Source organism: Chelonoidis abingdonii, chromosome 8 (genome assembly GCF_003597395.2).
Source record: "Chelonoidis abingdonii isolate Lonesome George chromosome 8, CheloAbing_2.0, whole genome shotgun sequence".
In the NCBI taxonomy this organism is placed as follows: domain Eukaryota; kingdom Metazoa; phylum Chordata; order Testudines; family Testudinidae; genus Chelonoidis; species Chelonoidis abingdonii.
Genome location: NC_133776.1, coordinates 25,387,357 through 25,407,722, shown reverse-complemented (window position 1 = coordinate 25,407,722; position 20,366 = coordinate 25,387,357). Strand labels below are relative to the sequence as shown.

General features: G+C 40.8%; 1 protein-coding gene across 1 annotated transcript in view; it reads left to right on the top strand.

Moving 5' to 3' along the window:
* GMPS (guanine monophosphate synthase) overlaps window positions 1-19,651 on the top strand; it is a 72,407-nt gene extending 52,756 nt beyond the window's left edge. The window contains exons 13-16 of the mRNA XM_032787410.2: window positions 637-752; window positions 4,488-4,618; window positions 14,288-14,460; window positions 16,208-19,651. Coding sequence (XP_032643301.1) covers window positions 637-752; window positions 4,488-4,618; window positions 14,288-14,460; window positions 16,208-16,309 — 522 coding nt within the window. The 3' untranslated portion in view covers window positions 16,310-19,651. The remainder of the gene's footprint in view (window positions 1-636; window positions 753-4,487; window positions 4,619-14,287; window positions 14,461-16,207) is intronic.
* Window positions 19,652-20,366: the final 715 nt, after the last annotated feature.

Genomic DNA, 20,366 nt, shown 5'->3' with positions numbered 1-20,366 from the left:
AAATAAGTTATTTTTATTTAAATTAATTTTTACTTATTACCAAAACAGAAGTGCAGACATAGCAAGCTAAATGCCTTCTTCCATTTTGATAGGCTGTTCTTAGAGTATTATGCATGGCGGGTTTCTTAAATTTAGTGGCAGGAGGTGTGCTTTGCTATATTTGGCAAATCTTTTGTTAAGCTCTGTTAGATGGCATTGGTTATGTTTTTTGGTATTAAGATATTTTGTAGTTTTTTGGCATTTTTGATAGAATGAGGTTGAATTTTTAAAACAAGTGTCAAAGATCTAATTTAAATAGATGACAGTGCTGGAAGCTGAGACTGAAATGTTGTCTTTTTAAACTTTTGTAGAGTGCCACAATTTTGCTGAGTATTTGTTATTTAAGTTCACTGTTCAGAGGCCCTTCCAGAACCCAGGAATTACAAGGCAAATTAAAGATGTAGGGTCAAGTTCTGCCCTCAGCTATATCTGTGCAGTCACACTGATTTCACTAGGCTTATAACCATTAATCAAATGTTGATTTGTTGACTAAAGTTTAGTTCTCTAACTGCTACAAAATAAATAGGGAAAGTACTAGATATTGTTTTATATGTTCATTGTTTAAGAGATATCCGTTCACTTTCTGTTACTTCCCAGGGTGACTGTCGCTCATATAGCTATGTATGTGGGATCTCCAGTAAAGATGCCCCACACTGGGAGTCTCTTATGTTCCTATCCAGGCTCATACCACGAATGTGCCACAACATTAACAGGTATACATTCTCAATTTGATAGGCAATTACCTTTGTTTTTGGCAATCTGCTTACTAATAATTCTTGTGCATAGAATGCAGAAATTAGACTAGGTAGCTAGTTTAACTAAGTTTTCCTTTAAATGTTATGGCCTTCATAAAATGTACTTTGAGATTTATTTGTCACCACTACCTAACGAATTCTGATGTGTAGTTATTCCAAAGACGCACAAACTGGAAATACATGTCAATGAGTTTTCTCTCCATTTGATGGTCACTTGATAGGACAAAATACAGTAGTACTTGTACAAGACCTCATTCTTCTGGGCAACCTACTGTCTTGCATGGCTGCTCCAAACAACGAACAGATTTATTGGGCTGGGATTTAGAAGATCTCTTGAGTTGTCCTAACTCACCTGTCATTGACGTCACCTGTAAAACTCCCATTGACTTAAATAGGACTAGTTAGTGTAAGCAATCTGAATAATCCAGCTTGTTCCACCTCTGTTAGAAAACTACCTCTGTTAAATAGCCCTTTTAGTGTCTGAAGACATGTTTCTCTGTGTAGTCTGAAACTTAAATCAGTGATAAATAGATGGAGTTAATCAGAAAGTGCCTGTGGAAGATCTAGGAGCACATTACTATAGAAATCTATACAAGGCAATATAGCAGGTCTGCCATTTAAGTTAATAGTTTAAATAGTTGTGGCTTGAAAGGAAAAAATATCCTTTGGTGCTCCTCCTGTATATGATATTGTAATTAACCTGGTAGCACTGCCTGTTGTTAATATTGCATGACACTGGGACTGGAATCTGGTGAGAGAAATGGGGTGGGGGAGGGCTGGGAGCCAGTTTGAGGGGTGAGGGGGGAGGAAACTGAGATTGGATGAGGACCTGTGGTGAGACTGGGAATCAGTAGGAGGGGATAGGGAGGAGCTCTTGACAAGGAGTTAGAGGGCAAGTGGAAAGGTGCAAGTGACTCAGCAAACAGACTGGGAGAGAGAGCCAGGGAGGGAGGAGACTAGAGCAGGGGGATGAGGAGAGAATTGTGCTGGGGTTACTAGGACAGAGCCTGGAGCTTGGGGGGAGATGGGTCAGATGAAGTCATGGTGAGGGAACTGGAGTTGGTGGGACAAGGAGTTCAGGTGAGAGAGGGAGACCTAGGACTTTCTGGGAAAGGAGACTGGAACTAGGTGTGGGGAGAAGAAACTGGGACTCAGATTCCCCCACTGGCGTCACTGTCTAGGACTGGCTGGGCAAGAAGACTGGGTCTTGGATGAGAAGCTCGAGGAATAAAACTGGGACTGGGTAGGCAAGGAGAATCGGACTGTGACAGGGATCCAAGGCTGTGGAAGAAAGAGGGGGACTGAGCATAGAATGGACCTGCTCTGGGGATAAATCTGAGTGATGCAATGAAAGAAGCTGTTGTTTGTAGGACCCCTCCTTCACTTGTTGCATTAGTAGGTAGTAAGTGGGGCTGGGGATTGCTGGAAAAGAAAGGACTGTCTCATGGTTAAGGCAATTGAATGTGCCTCTGAAGAACTGGGTTTTCGCCCTACGTCTGCCACAGAGTTCCTGTGTGATGCTGAGTAAATCACATAAACAAAACCTTTCACAGTGGGTCGCTAATTTATTTCTCACTTTTCGGTTGCCCAACTTGATACCATGGGGTCTGATATGCAGAAGTGCTGAATGCTCACAGCCGCAACTGAAGTCTATGGGAGTTGTGCTTTGAACATTTTAAGTATTCTGAAAAATCAGGTCCTGGGCATCTCAAACCAGAAAAACAAAAATTAGTGTAAATGTTTATCTTAATCTCTCGGAGCCTTAGTCTGCATCTGTAAAATGCGAACTAAGGCTCCGAGAGATTAAGTATTCTTAATACTAATATAGAGAAGATAAATTTAATATTTATAAAGCAATACTAGAGTGATGAGCACTATAAAAAAGGAAATTAATAATTCTATATTTAGGTCTTAATAGTGTGCCACAAATAAGGCATAAGGCCACACACTGAACTACAAGAAGAAAACAAAATACATGAACTGAATGAGGCAGGGTTCCTGTGGAAAAAATAGTGGTGATTACATACTATTTCATAATGTTTATGCACAGCAGCAACCTTAATTCTGGCACTTCCTAACTTTTGAGTGTTCGATTTACAAGTTTCATAATGTTCCTTTTAATATCTTTGTGTGTGTGTGTAATGTTATTCTGTTATAGACAGCATAACTGAATGTTACTGTTCTGTTTAGTTTTCTTATGCCTCTGGGTGTTGTATGCTGCCCCATGCATGTTTCTCAAACTTTCTTCTTTATGTTTATAGAGGCTTTAAAGGGAGAGGAGGAAGTTGACTTTTGAGTAGTGTATCAAAATAATTTTCCAACCTCATAATTTCACAGATTTAGTCTATAACTAACTGAGAGAATGCATGATTGCCCATAATTTGAGTTTATTTGGACACAAGTGTGCTTGCATTTTATTTACTTGTTTATGCCCACAAATTATGTGCATTCACATTGGCACACATGAATGCTTAGGTCTACATGTACATTCAGACAAAGTGTGTTTAAAAATTTAAAGCAAAAATTAGAAATTGCTTTCAGCTAATTTAGCTCTGAAGTTTGGAACTATCCCATGAGGAAAGATTATTGCTGTGTGAATCTCTGAGCTAACCTAGTCATAAATATAGACTCTTGTTTGAGAGGTTCTTTTTATTTTTCAAGTGTCAGTTTGGAATGGCAGATTTATGTTTAGTACTTCTTTGTTCGGCATGTCAGGGATATAAGTCCACTTTACAGTGTCAAATTATATCATATACTAAAGATGTATTAATTTGTCCTGTCCATCAGTCCTTTATCCTATATTTCACCTAACTCTAGAGCAAGCAAGAAAAAAGAGTCTATTGTACATCCTAACTTGCATAGTTTTGCTACTGAAATTTAAATTGTCACATACATTGGAAGGGGGAGTGTCTTTATAATCTGCAGTAGTGCAATCTCCCATTTCTTGTTGCAGCAGCTCTGTGTATGAGGGATTTGTTGTTTAATTAAATAGTGTGAAGTAACTGAAGTTTCTTCTGTATTCATGAATCCGAACAGCTTCATGTCGTATTTTTTGGTACAGTACAAAGTACAGTTAGATAAAAAGATGAAGCTGGAGTGAATACACAGCTTGAATTCAGAAGATGAATTATTAATATAATAAGCCACCGGAGATTTATAAATAGCGATAGAGCCATGTATTCACAGTTTATTTCTCAGACTGAGGTTAGCCTCCTTAAGAAGGCTTTGATCTCTTTTAAAGGAGATTCCAGGAGAAGCAGAAAGAATGCAAATGCAGAATTCTTATTAAATATTATTGGAACAGTATGAACTTTCACTGTCATCAGTAGAAAAGTGAAAAACCCTCTAAGAAACATCAATGAATGGGCATTTTTGTTTAGTTGAAAGGAAAAAGCAAGCCTGGAGGTATTGGGACTGTATATAGGAAATCAAAATAAATAAAAGTAAATACCTTTTGAGTTCCAAAAATAAAAAATAAAAGGTACATCAGGTTTACAGAATATATCCAGTTGAAATGTCTTCTCTCTTTTTAAACTCAACGTATTGGATGAGGGCCATGGTTAAAAATTCATACTCTGATAGTTTCTGGGTCTCATGTGCAGCATTGCAACAATAAAGATACACTCTCCAAGCAACCTACTTAATTCTTTAGACATAAAATGTATTTTTCTACAATTTACTTTATCTTCCTAGAGTTGTCTATGTGTTCGGTCCACCAGTCAAAGAACCTCCTACAGATGTTACACCCACTTTCCTGACGACCGGAGTCCTCAGCACTTTACGCCAAGCTGATTTTGAGGCTCATAATATTCTCAGGGAGTCTGGTAAGTGTTTGTCCTGGATACATTAGCTTGTGCTTGTCGCAAAATGCTTGTAATTCTTAAATCAATATGTAGTTACAGATTTAGAACCGGACTATCCAAAAATTTTGCTGTGTATCTTCAAAAAATCACTATGTAATGTGGTGGAAGCCTTATTTTAAATCCTGAGATGAATGGCATGAGTCACTAAATGTTGTCCAAAAAGAGTAAAATTTAGAGGGTATTTAATATTATTACTCTTCAGAAATCACTTCAGAAAGTAATTTTCTGACACTACATAATGCCTGATTATGAATTCATCCTTTGTTTGTCTGGTAACAGTTTCTTCCTCTAGCACTTCCCATTTCTCTGTGGAATTGTGTGCATGAATCACAATGTTATGAAATTACATATGAGGTTCTTACTATTTTCACTTGTAGTGATATTCATTCCTTAACCAAACATTAAATATTTGAGAGATAATTTAAAATATTAAACAATGGAAACCTCTGAATAAGTGTAGCCAGACCTGCTTAGAGCAAAAAAAAAGATTACGTGTCATCTGAACTTACAGTAGTTTTTCCTGTCTTCTTTGAGGGCTTGAGAAGCAAAAAATTAGTATGAAGAGATTGCTTAATAGTGAAGAGTGGGCTGAATGTGCTAAGAAGTTTTCAATATCATCTCAAGAAATTAGAATCGACTTGGTTAAAACAGAAAAGAATGACAGCTAGGTAACTCCTAAATGGGCTTTCAAATAGAAGACTTCCAAATAAATTGCTGAATAATGATTTATATAGACAGGAGAATCATCTGTGTTTACCGGGAGTAAATGAACTGTGTAAAGAAAAACCTCCAGATTTCTTCCAAGATCATTTTGTTGTGTGAGAACAAGGAAGCTCATCAAGAATAAGCCAGACCTACAGAGATGCTCAAACCATCTGCAACCAAGTTTTTTTAAATTTTAACTTTACAATAAAAAGGCTAAACTGCATTTGCAAGTTAAAACTGTGAAATGTTAAAACCAACAACTGCAAGCCTGTGCACAGTAACACTTTAAACACTTGCCCCACTGAGAAAATGGTTTAATTTCCTCTACTGCCTAAACTATAGACCGAGTCTGAGAATATGATAATGTATAGGTTCAGTTAAGTTCTAATATAGCTCACTGCTTAGTTACATATGAGAGCTTGAGAGGTTCATGGTAAGTGTATGAGAGACCATTAATCAAATTCACCTAAATATTTTTTCTTCTATTATTTGCAAATCAAGTTACTGAGGAATAAGACTTTGACTCCTTTTTGTTTGCAAAGTTAAAAAACCATTGAAACCCCAAACCCAGCAGTAGCAAAACATAAAGGGTAACATTTTCAAAAGCACTTAAATGACTTATGCTCTTATGTCCTATTGACTTTCAGTGTTTGTCACTTTTGAAAATGGGACATGGGCTCCTAAGTGACTTCGATGGGTCTGAAAATGTTTAACGAAGATGAATTAAGAATTAAAAGACAAAATGTGACTATAAATCATGATAATGTGATTACACACCTTTATGACAGTGTATATCTTGCCTATGTTAAGTAGTTGTTAAACAGATCTTACCAGTCTGATTCACTAATGGCAAGCACTTAGATGATAAATTCTTGGAGAGAAGCCAATTTCAGATTGTCTCTACTCAAAGAATGTAAATATGAGAAACTGCAAAATCTTTCAGTGAATTAGTGTGAAAAACCATTACGTTTTCATGGTGAGAGATTTGAGCTCAATTCATGTAGTTTATCTAAGAGATGGGTAAGAGGTGACTTGATCAGGGACAACGAGTACCTAAATGGAGAGAAGAGATATTAATGGTCTCTCTTTGATTTAGCAGACAAAGGCATTACAAGAACCTTTGGCTGGAAGTTGAAGCTAGATTAATTGACATTGGAAATAAGCTGTACAAGGAACCATTGTAACCCTTTGCCAAAGGATGAAGTGGCTTCTCAGTGTTTCAAGACTGAGTGTCTTGCTAAAAGATACATTTCTTGTTCATTCAGAAGTTAAGTTTGATGTAGGAATTACTAAGTGGCATTCTGTGGCTTGTGTTATGCAAGTCAAACTGGATAAGGCCCCTCTGGCCCAAAGAATCCCAATGACAGACTGGAGAGCGTAACAGTTTATTCACATCTTTATGTAGTTCTGTCTACGTACAATGCAGAATTGTTTCCTACTCTTTGTTTTCTAGCGTTTTGTCCAGTCTGGTCCTAAATGTTGTTCTTCAATTGATAGTCCCTATTTGTATTCCACTATGGGTACACGTGTGCTCCGTGCGAATGAGATCAGAAGAATTTTGCTAGCAATTTCCATTTGTCCATGCCTATGCTCATTACCTTATGTTTCAGATCAAGGGTATGAGGTGTGGTGCAGACTAAGAGCATCCCCTGTTCCTTTCTGTGGCCTCATGATCTGAGATGGAACCCTTCAGTTTCCACTGTTAATCCTTCAGCATTTTCCTGTAAATAATATAAATAAATTTGACATATTTAGATAGCTTTTAGTGTTTAGCTAGTTAAATTAAATAAGGCGTTGATGTGTCCTTCCCTTTGCTCTGCATGGGGCAACTATTATGCCTAACATCCCAGGATTCAAAAACTGTATTTCCTGCCTCTGGACTTTTCTGGTCAGTGACAACTATCAGAAATGTCTCTACTGCCTCAGAGGAACTCGTGTCTCTTTTGAAGTGTGCTATTCGCCAATCCTTCCATAGCTTCACCAATCATGTGACTACAGATATAGGAAATTTCATATTGATTGTGTAATGAGGCCCCAATCTGAGCCTAGCACAGTGGATCTCAACCTACTTACCATTGTGGGCCGCATATGCAGCACTCTGTGTTATGTGGGGGGGGCGGCGAAACGGCCGTCCGCCTAGGGCGTCAGAAACCCTGGCGCCGCTCCTGTCTGCACCCACATGCGTCTGGGCACATATACACTATTCCTGATGATATTTTTATCCTCTTTTGGACCCGACTGCTCCCCTACCTGATCCTTGCGAAAGGTCCAGGAATGGCACAAGAGAGAGAGCTGCACTCCTGTATCTTCTACCGCCCTTAGAATTTGAGCCTAATTTCCCTCAGAAATCAAATGTTATTTTGGGAGTATTGTCTTCCCCACCAGGATAGATGTTAGCCCAAAGAGAGGGTCCAGAGTCTCCTAGGATTCCTCGTGGCCTGATAAAACAGGGTACCTTCTTCATGACTGATAGTGCCTTATGCCAGGGGAATCTCCCTAACAGATGTTTGACCCCCTTTCATTGGTCTTTCTGGGGACCATGGGATCCATACATGCATTATCCTGGATCTACATGCCCATCAGTAATCACGTCATCTTTTCCCTCCCAGAGAGGCACCTCAACTTCAAGAACCACTGGAGGAGGAAGAACTGGAACTGACAGTAATCCTGGTTCCAACTGGAATATCATGATCATCCCTTTATGAGGCAGTTGTACTAGCCTCCTCTTCACCTGATGATTTCATGCAGTTTCAGGACCTATTAGGAGGGTTGCATACACACTCCAGACTCCCTTGGAGGAAGTGCAAGAGACCCCTCACAAACTTTCTGGACATTCTACAGATTGCAGGGCCTCTCAAGATGATACTTCCCATTAATGAGGCCATCTTAGAGCAGCTAAGATTGCCTGATGTATCCAATCAACTTATGCAATCATCTGATTGTGTTACCTATTGCTGTGGTTAATTCATATGTAATCACTTTGTGATGAATAGGTTACGATTTAGTAATGGGTATTTTTAGTAAAAGTCATGGCCAGGTCAAGGCAATAAACAAAAATTCATGGCCCATGACCTGTCCATGACTGATACCATAAATATCCCTGACTAAATCTTAGCGGGGGCTGGGGGAAGGGGGAGCCTCAGGTAGCCCATTGCTGGGGGAGGGTTGGGGCCAGTGGCACCAGCTGATGGGGGCTGCCAAGCAGCAAGTGCTCAGCCGCTCCATGACTGCTGTTGGGGGCCGCCGAACAATGGCTGCTCCAGCCATCTCTGGGACCACTGCTCAGGCAGTCCCTGGGGCCAGCCGCATTGGCCTCTGCTCAGGCAGTCCTCTGGGCCAGCTGCCCAGGGCTGCCCGAGCAGCGGCCAGTGTGACTGGCCCCAGGGCCACTCCAGCAGCAGCCCGTGTGGCTGGCTGTGGGGCTGCCTGAATGGCTGGCTGCAGAGCTGCTCCAGCAGTGGCTGGTGTGGCTGTCCCCAGGGCCAGCTGCTTGAGCGGCTTTGTGGTGCACTCCTTCTGATAAAGAGACTGACCATTTGGATCTCCTCAGGGGGAAAATTTTCTCTTCAACCATCCTGCAATTTCAAATAGCCAGTTTTCACACATTAATTTCTAAATATGATATCATCAATTAATCCGAATTTGCAGAATTCACAGTAAAGCTCCTTCAAGAGGCTAGAACGGGTCGTCGGCAAGCTATGGCATGTGTGCCAAAGACGGCACTCGAAGCATTTTTAATGGCAGGCCGGGAGCCTGCCAGACTCCAGCATGCCACTAAAAACTGCCCAGCCCAGCGTGCTCTCCTCTGCCCTCCACTTCCCCAGCGGGCAGGGACAGAAGCATAGCCGTGCACACAGGGGGCAAATAGCCCACTCTCCCGGCAGGCAAGCCGCGGGGTCCGCGTCTCCGAGCTGGAGCGCAGCAAGCTGCCGTCCCCTCCCCGCCTTCTCCCCTTCCCTGGAGCCATGCCGCCGCGTGCAGCGCTCTGGGGTTGGGCCTGCGCGCTCCACGGGCAGCGTTTGGCTCCGCGGGGAGACAGACATGCTCCCCGCTCAACCGGAGGGGCGGGCTGTGTGCTCCCGCGAAGCAGTGTATCTAGCTCTGAGTGGAGCCTCATGGTAAGGGGCCAGGGCTGGGGGGTTGGATAAGGGTGAGGACAGGGAGCGGGGGGTTGGGATACCGGGTGGGTGGTAGGGGTGGGGGGGGGGTTGGATGGGGCATGTGAGTCCCGGGGTTGTGAGGAGGCAGGGGTGAATAGGGTCAGGGGACCAGATGCAGGAGGGTCCGGGGGGGGGGAGTTAGGGTGGGGCGTCTCGAAGGGGTGGTCAGGGGATAAGGAGCTGGGGGGTTGTATGAGTTGGGAGTTCTGGGAGTCTTGTCAGGAGGCAGGGGTGTGGAAAGGGGTTGGGGCAGGCAGGGAGTGGGGGGGGGGTTGGATGGTCAGGAGTTTGGGGTCCTGTCAGGGGCAGGGAGTGGTTGGATAGGCAGGGATCCCGGGGGTCTGGCTGGGCTGGGGTGTGGGATAAGGGTCGGGGCTGTCAGGGGAGAGTAGGAGGTAGAGTTAGTCTGGGGACAAGGACAGGAAGGCTTAGATAGGGGGTAGGGTCCTGGGGGGCAGTTGGGGCAGGGATCCAGGAACAGGTAGTCAGGGGACAAGTAGCGCGGGTTGAGAGTTTTTAGGGGGGCAGTCACCCAGCACTCTCCCCTGAGCCTGACCCCGACCCCCCCCTCCACACGCACCACACCCTGCCTGAACCCTGTATACTCCCTCATACATACTCAGCCCTCTGCTTGACTCCTTCACCCCCCACCCCGCAAACCTAGCCTGACTCTGGCACCCCACCCATACCCAGTGCCCCCGCTCCCTGACACCTACACCCCCCACATACCCAGCCCTGACTCCAGCCCTCTGCCCCCAGCCCTCTGGGTCCTGGCCACCAGCCGCGCACAGCCCACTGCTGGTCTGGGGTTCTGGCTGATGGACCCTTGCCAGCCGGGGTCCCGGCCGCAGGCCCCGCTCACCCCGCTGCTGGCGTAGGGGAACAGAACCCCAGACCAGCAGCAGGCTGAGTGGGTTGATGGCATAAGATCAACATTTTAATTTAATTTTAAATGAAGCTTCTTAAACATTTTGAAAACCCAGTTTATTTTACAATACAACACTAGTTTAATTATATAATATATAGACATAGAGAGAGACCTTCTAAAAAACGTTAAAATGTATTAGTGGCATGTGAAACCTTAAATTAGAGTGAATAAATGAAGACTCGGCTCACCACTTCTAAAAGGTTGCCGACCCCTGGGCTAGAACATAGTTTCAGGCTCTTTTTGAGAAGGAGAAATTGATTGTCAGGACATCCTCCAGGCCTCAGCTGATGCAGCAGAAACAGCTTCCCAGTTGGTGGCAATGGTCGTTTTCCTCCATTGGAAATTATGGCTTCACTCGTCTGGATTCCCCAGATAAGTCCAAGCTACACTAGAGAATTTGCCATTCGACAGTAACAACCTATACAGTGAGAAGACCAGTGATTCCTTACACTCATTGAAAGACTCAAGGCAACCCTCCACTCTCTGGGGATCTATGGGGATCTACATCTCCAAAAAGAAAATATAGGTCATAATCTTACAAGCCTAGACCAGCACTTGTATCCTTCTGCCACCAGAGGGCTTGTGAACCACCGCTGAAACAGCAGAAACCTCAGCAGGGAAAACATACACTTCATTCCAACTCAAAACTCCCACAAAGAAATACCATTGATTGGACCTTTGAGAGCTGCAAACTACCCCAGATGCCACTTCTGTTGACCAAAAACCCTAATACACAACTTGATGGTCAACTAACCTGCTTCTCCTAAGCCTGGTGTATGATAACAGACAGGTGAATTCTCAACATCATTCATTCCAACTACACCATAGAATTCCTCTTCCTTCTCCCTCCAAAACCACCTATCCTGTCTGTCTTCTGAGATCTTAAGAGAGGATGCTCTTTCAAGAGTTAAGCTCCCTCCTCCATCAGTGAGCTTTAACGTAGTATCACCTCAGTACTGGGGAAAGAGTTTTTATTCACAATATTTCCTCATCCACAAAAAGGGAGGATAGAGACCCATCCTAAGGATCACCGCTGAAATGTTGACTCAGACGACTGGCTCACAGCTCTTGAGCCGAAGGATACCTACTTCCATATAAACATCCCACCCCTTGTAGGTCCGAACTACCAGCAGTACCAGATACTACCCTTTGGCTTTGCAGTAGCATCAAGAGTATAAAAGTGCTCTCAGTAGTGGCAGCTCACTCTGGCACCACTGTTCATCAGTCTTCCCCAACCTCAGTGATTCCCTAGTGATAGAGAGATTTCAGCTGGAGGTACAGAGAGCAGCAGCATCCCTGCTCTTTGCAAGGACTTTGTGTAAACAGAGATGTCCCACGCAGACTACAGAGTTTATTGGAGCAACACTGAACTCTGTTGGTGTCAAGGAATATCTTCCTCAGTCCATAAAAGATCTGGTCTCCCAGCTCAGACTGAGCCCATAGATGTCAGTCTATTCATGCCTCATCCCCCTAGGACACATGGCTTCCTGCACCTGTGTGATGCCCTTGATGAGGCTCTGCCTTTGTTGCCTGCAGCCTTGGCTTTCAACAGTGTATGCCAGGGGTTCTCAAACTGGGGGTTGGGACCCTGCAGGGGGTCATAAGGTTATGCGGGGGACTGCGAGCTGTCAGTCTCCACCTCAAACCCCGCTTTGCCTCCAGCATTTATAATGGTGTTAAATATATTTTAAAAGGCCTTTTTAATTTGTAAGGGGGGAGGTCGCACTCAGAGGCTTGCTATGTGAAAGGGGTCACCCTGTCAAGGTAGTATCCTGACTCTGAACCTTAGCGTCCGAAAGATGGGGTACCTGCATGAACCCCTCTAAGCTTAATTACTAGCTTAGAAATGGTAGAGCTGCCACCACCCAAAAATATAGTGTTTTGGGACACTTTCTGGCCCCCAAACCCTCCCCTGAGGACCCCAAACCCAAGAACCCTTGGGTCTCACAACAAAGGGATAATAAACCATTCCCCCCTCCTTTCCTTCCTCCCGTTCCCCCTCCCAGTGTAACACTGGATGATCCCTGATATTCAACTCCTGAATCTTACACAGAGAGGAAATTCACCTTAATTCTGCCTCTCTCCCCTCCCCGAGGACTCTCCCTGAGAGAGAGACAGTGGATCCTAACACCAAGAGAGAAATCAGGCTTTTCCTCCCTCTCTTCTCCTCCTTTCTCCCCAACCAATTCCCGGTGAGTGCAGACCCCCTCCCCTTGGTCTTACCCAAGAAAATAAAAAAAAAAAAATTTTAATCAGGGTTCTTAAAAAAAAAGCTTTTAATAAAAGAAAGAAAAAAGTAAAAAGGTCCTCTGAAAAATCAAATGGAAACATGTTATCAGGGTCCTTTCAGCTTATAGACCACTAGAGAAAATCCTCCCCGCCCAGCACAAATACAAGTTGCAGCAACATGGGATAGAAACAAACTCCTTCAGCAAAATACACATTTCACAAATAAAAGAAAACAATCAAAAGACTAAACCGCCTTTCTAACTGGTACTTACTAAATGGAACAGAAGAGGCTGTTTCAGAAAATTGGAGAGTCTGTATACATGTCTGGTCCCTCTCAGAACCCAGAGAGAACAAAGAAGAAACCTAAAAAGCACAGACAAAGGCTTCCCTCCACCGAGATTTGAAAGTATCTTGTCTCCTGATTGGTCCTCTGGTCACGTGTTCCAGGTTTACTGAGCTAGTTAACCCTTTACAGGTACAAGAGACATTACCATTTACCATCTGTTTATGACACACTCACAGAAAAGTTTGGTGTATGCAGGGTATGGACAAGTTAGACTCCTTCCCTCACAGAGTGTGAGATTCTCTAGGCTGATGGGGCAACAAGGAACAAATGGATGCTCCTCTGCTTTCGTCCCCCCACCTGAGAAAACATTGATCACATATGCTTCCCTGCTGTGGTGGGATGCCTATCCAAAAGAGTATACAGCGCAAGGGACATGGACTCCGCCCATGGAGCCCAGGATGCACACATAAACCTCCTAGAATTGCAAGCAGTCTGCAAGGCCTGCAACAATTCCTAGCACTCTTGTAAACCCACCACATTCCAACGATGTTAGACTACACAACAACAGTTTTCTACATCAGTAAACAAGGGGGAGCAAGATCTATCCCTCTCTGCATGGAAGCTGTTAATCAGAGTGATTTGATGACTGACTAATTGACATTGCTAGTAAAAATCTTCTGGCCTCAGGAGCATGCTCTTGGTGGAATATACAAGGTAAATAACCTCTTTTTGCAAGGCTTCCACTACTACTCTTTGACTACTGTTTCACAACACGACATGGAAGCTCTTCCTGATACTCAATCTGAATTTTGCCTTCTGTAATATTTTTCAGTAATCTCTGCTAAAAGGAAGAAACCCTCCCTGAGCTCACTGCCAGACATGTCATATCTCCTCTTATCTGATACTGAAAAATAGCAGGGGGGTGCTTGGATAATACCCCCAATATGCATAATTTGCACTGAAAGTCAGCCATTTTTATGAATGAGTTTTGCATTCCCTGTTTTTTGTAAAAAGGGCTCCTACCATATTTGGCAATACTGGTAGTTTAAATGTCTAGATCATTAATATTGCATGAAAGTATGGTCATGAAGATCCTTTACAGGGGCAACATGATCTTTTAGGGGGAGGTCCCAAAACTATAACTCAAAAAACTTCTTGTCCATTTCAATATATTTCATTGTATATTGTGTTGTCTGTCTACAGTATTAAAGTGATGAAAAGGTTTATTCCATCACCATGCATATCTTACGCGTAATTTGGAATAAAATAATATGTTTAGGGCAACGTGATTATTTCAAGCTTTTATCACCATTTTGCTTAAGGTTATGCCGGAAAAATCAGCCAGATGCCAGTAATTTTGACACCATTGCATTTTGACCGAGACCCCCTACAGAAACAACCTTCCTGCCAGAGATCTGTGGTTATTCGAACTTTTATCACTAGTGACTTCATGACAGGCATTGCAGCAACTCCTGGCAGTGAGATCCCAGAAGAGGTAATTGTTCCTATTTATTTATTTATTTATTGTTAATTCTTTTTGGAGTGAGCTGGTAACCCAAGATAATTTTCATATTGTCTGGTTTTTGGGTGATTTATAACTTACAACTTTAAGATAACTTTTGTAAATGTTATGTAATACTTGACTCCTGTTTACTATTTTGATTTGTAAGTGTACTATACTTAAAGAGAACCCTGCCATAGAATAAGCCCATAAGGATGTTGTGACAGGCTGATAAAACAAGGCAACAATAGTCAAAAATCACACTACTTAAGAATATTCACCAAAACTTCCAAGCCTGTCAAGGGTCTAGAATTAAATACTTCCATATTTAGAAGCAGCCCAACTTTCAAAAGTCATTGATTTCAGTGGGAGTTGTGGTTTGCTCAGCAGTTCAAAAAAACTGACGTTATATTGAGGTGCTTACACAGGTTTGGGAGCCCAACCTTAGGCGCTTGTTTTGCTAATTTTGGCCATTCCCACCATTTTCATGTACTTTGAAGCTTTTAAAAAAATATGATATGTGTAAAGAATGGTATAAATCTGACCTTTTGAGTTTAGTGGGTTTACTATTTTTAATTGTCTCAATCCTAATTCACACTTTTTAAAGTTTGTGTTTGGAAATCATTCCTGCACAGGTCAGAGTAGCATAAATACATATGATTATAAATTCTTTGACTTGGCTCAGGGAAGTCTTTATGTCATAGATTTTAAAAATATAGGTAGTTAAAAATGTAACCATAATATAGTAAACTATTCCAGTGTACCCACATGGGATCTTCATTTTAACTGGGAGTTTAAATTTCTAATTTTACATCTTAAATGCATGTTTGTGCCTTAACGCTTTGGTGTCTCATAATGTTGAATAGTAGCATTGAAACAATATAGCAATGAATGTGTGGAAGAAATGTAAACCTAAGGCAGTAACTGAAAGTTGATTTAAAATTCCAGTTTCTTGTGGATAGCAATATTGTGTTGTGGCATATGGATTTGTATATTACTCTGCAGTACACCCTAAACAGTACACACTGGAACAAAATATATAATTATGCTGTCAGTGCACTTCAGGTTGTGGAAATTATTTGGCAAGCTTTCTTCTTTTGCAAGGAAGATGAGACTTTCTTATCAGATCCACAAGTTATTATTCAATACTCATTCTGGGGCAGTCTTTCTGACGATAACTAGTTTTTGAACTCTGGAAGGCAGGAGGCTCTAAATAGAGAAACTTTTTCTCTGGAACATTCTTTCTCTGGTGTTCCTATAGACTTCATTTGTCCAGAGCATGATTTAAAGTTCATCTTTTTATTCAGGCTGTTACTTTTGTGTGAGTGGAGCTTATGTTAAGTACATATTTATTTTTATACTTCGCCAATTTTTTTGAAATTATTAGCTGTAGTATTTTATGAGGCACTGAAATTTGGTATGATTGCTTCATTTTTATAAATTAAGAACATTTTTAAGATAATTTTATTTTGTCAAAGAAAATGCTTTGTACTTGACTCTTACTTTTTTTTTATTGGTGTCCTAATTGTAACAGGGGAAGTCAGTAAAGGTAAGGGATTTTTTTTTTTATTTTTTTTTTGGTATTTTCTTATTGGTGTCAGGTACTTGTAGTATTTGTTGATTTTTCTGTTTGCCTCAAGACTACTATGGTAAAGAACTTTCTTTTAAATATTTCCATTTTTGTAGTATGCAGTTTTTCCAAAGTAAATCATGTCTCGTGCTTTTTTCCTTTTCATCATAGGTTGTGTTGAAGATGGTGACAGAGATTAAGAAGATTCCTGGCATTTCTCGGGTGATGTATGACTTGACATCAAAGCCACCAGGGACTACTGAATGGGAGTAACAATTTGTTTTTTTTCTATTGAAGTACTGTGTGCAGTTTAAATTATATCAGAAACCATTCCCAGTGTTGACATGCAGTACTGTGAAAAGAGTGACTGGAGCTGCTACATAACATCTGATTCCTCTCCTGGAGCATAAATCTGCAGTTAAGAGCTATGTTGGGGATAACTATAAGTGGGGCTGAGGATTTGTACGGGTAAATAATCATGGCAGCATTGCCTGTGCGCAGACAGATTCATATTGCTTTTGCCTTTTGTCTTTACTGATTCTTCCTGTTTTCATGTGTTTTATTGTTACTGTCATTTCAATGTCTCTGTTTTTGTACACTGTGTAAAAAGAGACAGTTTATTTACTTTTACCAAAATCATTGTTACAGCCTAAAAATGTAAAATGAATAATTAATATGACCAACTGCTTTTGAACAGATTTATTATAAATAAATATTTTGCCAAATGGAGTAGTGGGTACTGTTGAGTTGTGGAATTAATGTGTATCTGTTTGCTGTGTACTGGTAAGCCTGTTCTTTATTGTTGGAAGTATTAGCCCATGGCAATAACACTGAATTCTGAAAGATTGATGCTAAAATAATATGAAATGTCCTTTCATCTTCCTTTTTCTGCTCACTCCCTCTTACATCACTTTCTCTTGACAGATTGAGAATGTACGTGGACAACAAACACGTACATCTATGTTTCTCATCAAGCTTCAATATACATTTAATGGTGTCTGGTAGTATAAAATATAAGGCAGAATATACTCTGGGGACTCTGATGCAATGGTAACAGTGGGAGTGAAGTTTGAGTAGCTCGTTGCATCAGAACTATCAGTTCTAGTTAGTGTGACCTAGTTCAGTTTTGCTGTTTTTTAAACTCCTGCACAACAGCCCATCCCATCCCACCTCCTGTCCCTGCATTTTTGTTTATACAGTAAACGCCTACCAAGTATAGAGATTTCCTTTCCCAGGGGAAGTATTTGTGTGTGTTGTACTTAGTTTGATTTTAAGATTGTTATGCTCTTTGAGTAGCTAGTTGTCATCAGAGGTGACTTAGCCAAGCACAATACAAATTACTTCAGTCATTTGTATATTGCTGTTTACTATTTAAGTAAGGGGTAACTCACAAGAAGGGATATAGTTATATTGGACTGCCCATATTTCTCTAGTATGTTGAGGCCAAAGGCCAAGTATTTCCAGCCACCTAAGGAATTTGGGAATCTCATATAACTACAGTCCTTGAAGTGTTATTCTTGTAACAGTTAAATGTTCTCACCTGAGCAGCTTTACTAGATACTTGCACAGTTGGAACCTTAATTATGTATCCAGATTCATTCTTTTCATTATGTCCATTTTTGAAACTGTATTTCATTCAGCTGTGAAATTACCTTATATCTGTTATAAAGTGGGGTAGTTCAGAGCTGTCTCTGATCACTTATTTTTCCATTACATAGATTTTTTTTTTAACTGGAATAGTGGCTGATAAACATTTATTTTAACAAGCTGACCACCATTTGATTCCACGTGTTTTTTATTTTTAGTACTACTGCATAAGCTTATACTATAAAAGTTTAGTTTAATTAATCACTTCTTAGTGTCATAATACTTCTACCTATGCCACTTGGGAGTTATGTATCTTAGTTATGGGGTGAGATATTGTCCAGAAGCATCTTCCAGCTTTTTGAAAAGTTTAATGAACATCTCACAGTGTAGAAATGTTGTTAGTGGTAGGGAGGCAGAAGGCTCTAGTGGCTAGAGCACATGACGGGAAGTCAGGAGACCTGTTTCCAATCCTAACTCTCCTGCTTTGACACCTTGGGAAGTCATGTAACCTTAACCTCGATGTGCCTCAGTTTTCCCATTTGTAAAATGAGGATAATTACCATACCCATCCTTGTAGAGCTGTATGAGCTCTTTGGATGAAAAGTGCTATGTAAGTGAAGTATTGCTATTATATATAATGCAGTCTTACTATTGGACTATGAGCTGTAAAACCTTACAATTAGAGTAACTTTTATGACCAAAAGTTAACAAGTATTCATTGGGACAGAAAAATATTCCATCTTTCAGTCCTCTTGAAAACAGCCATTTTAACTCCTCTTCCATAGTTCGATTTTAACAAAACTCCCTGATGAAATTATGGCCTTAATACTATATTTTTAATTTTTTGTCATAACTGTACGGAGGATAGTTATTTTCATGAATGTAGAGATGTACAATACATAAATGACACACTCAAGTAGATACGGGCAGTTTCATTTCAGTGAGCTGTAGAGATACTTAATATTCTCTAAATATAACTATATAGCCTTTGTTGCGTCACCAGTTCTGCGAATATTCCAAATTAGACCTTGAGAGCAAAGAGAGGGGAGAGGAAATGGGGAATGAAGCACTAAAGCTTGTTACCGAAATTAGAGGGCATCTCTTTAACTCTTAGAATTTTGGCATTTTTCTAACTCTTCTTCTAAGACATTTATTTAGTTGGCATCCATGTAAATAGATATGGAGTATATAGTCTCATAGTTATGATGTAACTCAAAAGAAGATACAGTACACAGTCTGGCCATAGCATCCAGAGGGTTAAATAAATTGTACTCTGTTGACTGCAACATACATACATTCAGGAAGAACATTTTTCATATGTGGTGCACATTGGATACTTAAGTCAAATTGTCATAGGAGTTGCATCTTAACTATGGTTATAGTATATACACGTATACAGTGTGTCTATTGAAGTTTGATGTATATATTTTCATCATATCTGATCTACACCATAGTAGATTGCTTTCAGGTCTCTATTAATAAAGCGGAGCTTGACATACCCCATATTTTTAGGGACATCTTTTTTACTAGAAAAATGAATATTAGAATATATTTAGGGTATATAAAGTATTGCATTATGAACAGAATGTCTTATTTCAATAAGATTCCTAGGTCTTAAAATATCTCCCACCCATTTTGTTCAATACCCATACTATACATTTGGGAAATGTTGGCTTATTCTTAGTGAGGTTGACATCAATTGCCATCCCAGCAGTTCTTGAATGTACTTTATGGAGTCGACATATGTAGTACAGCCAGATGCAAAGGGAGAATAGCATATTTTTTACATTAGATGATAAGTAAATTTAGTATATGGCTTACTAAAAACAGAAGTGTAGCTGCCCTGTACAACTTGTTCACCTCAGGTCTTCAGTGAGACATGTCAACATTTTAAAAGGAATTTGTATTGGGGGGGTGAGGTATTTCCCATCATTCTCAATTTTTTTAACATTTTTCTGCTTGTGAAATGATATCAAGTACTGTGAGCCTTAATTTTTATCCACAAATAAAAAAATATACAATATGTTACTTGTTCGAATGTGTGTGTAATTTATTTTGTGGGGCTTCAGAGCAGGAATTGCATTTGAGTGGGTGGTCCATTTTGGAGCTAGGGGTGAGGGGAGGCAAGAGCAAAAAAGATGAAATTACTGTCCTTGAGTCCTGAACCACTTGCTAGAGAAAGGTCCAGGAGCAAGAAAGCATCTCTATGAGGCCATGCACTGCCTCCCTTCAAAATATTGTGTGAGATACATTTAAAGTGGTCACTGATGATTGTGCCTAACTCCTAAGATCAGTGGGAGGATGGGGTGTAAAGTTCAAAGGGGAGAATAGACTTGTCCTAAACTTTACAGTGAAATATGAGGTTTGAATTTAGTCTTGCCTTTACTGTGACAATAACATTATTCTCTAGCTTCTCATGTGAAATTCCTTCAGAGAAGAGCGTTACATTTATACTTACGGCATTTGTTTAAATATAAAAAACAAACTGTAGCTGATGGACCTATACTGTTTTATGAATCCTCAAACTCTATTTCTCTTTTATGACTGTATTACAATAGTGATCAGCCTATGCTCTTCCTAATTTGAAAATTCAGTACTGCATATAAATTGCCCCTCTAAAAAAAAAAAGAAAAGGGTAGTTGAAATGCTTTTGCTCATGAGACACATTTCCACATGCAATCTTAAGTGCTTGCTGTCAGCGCCAATAGCATAAATGAGCATGGAACATTTGATCATGCATCTT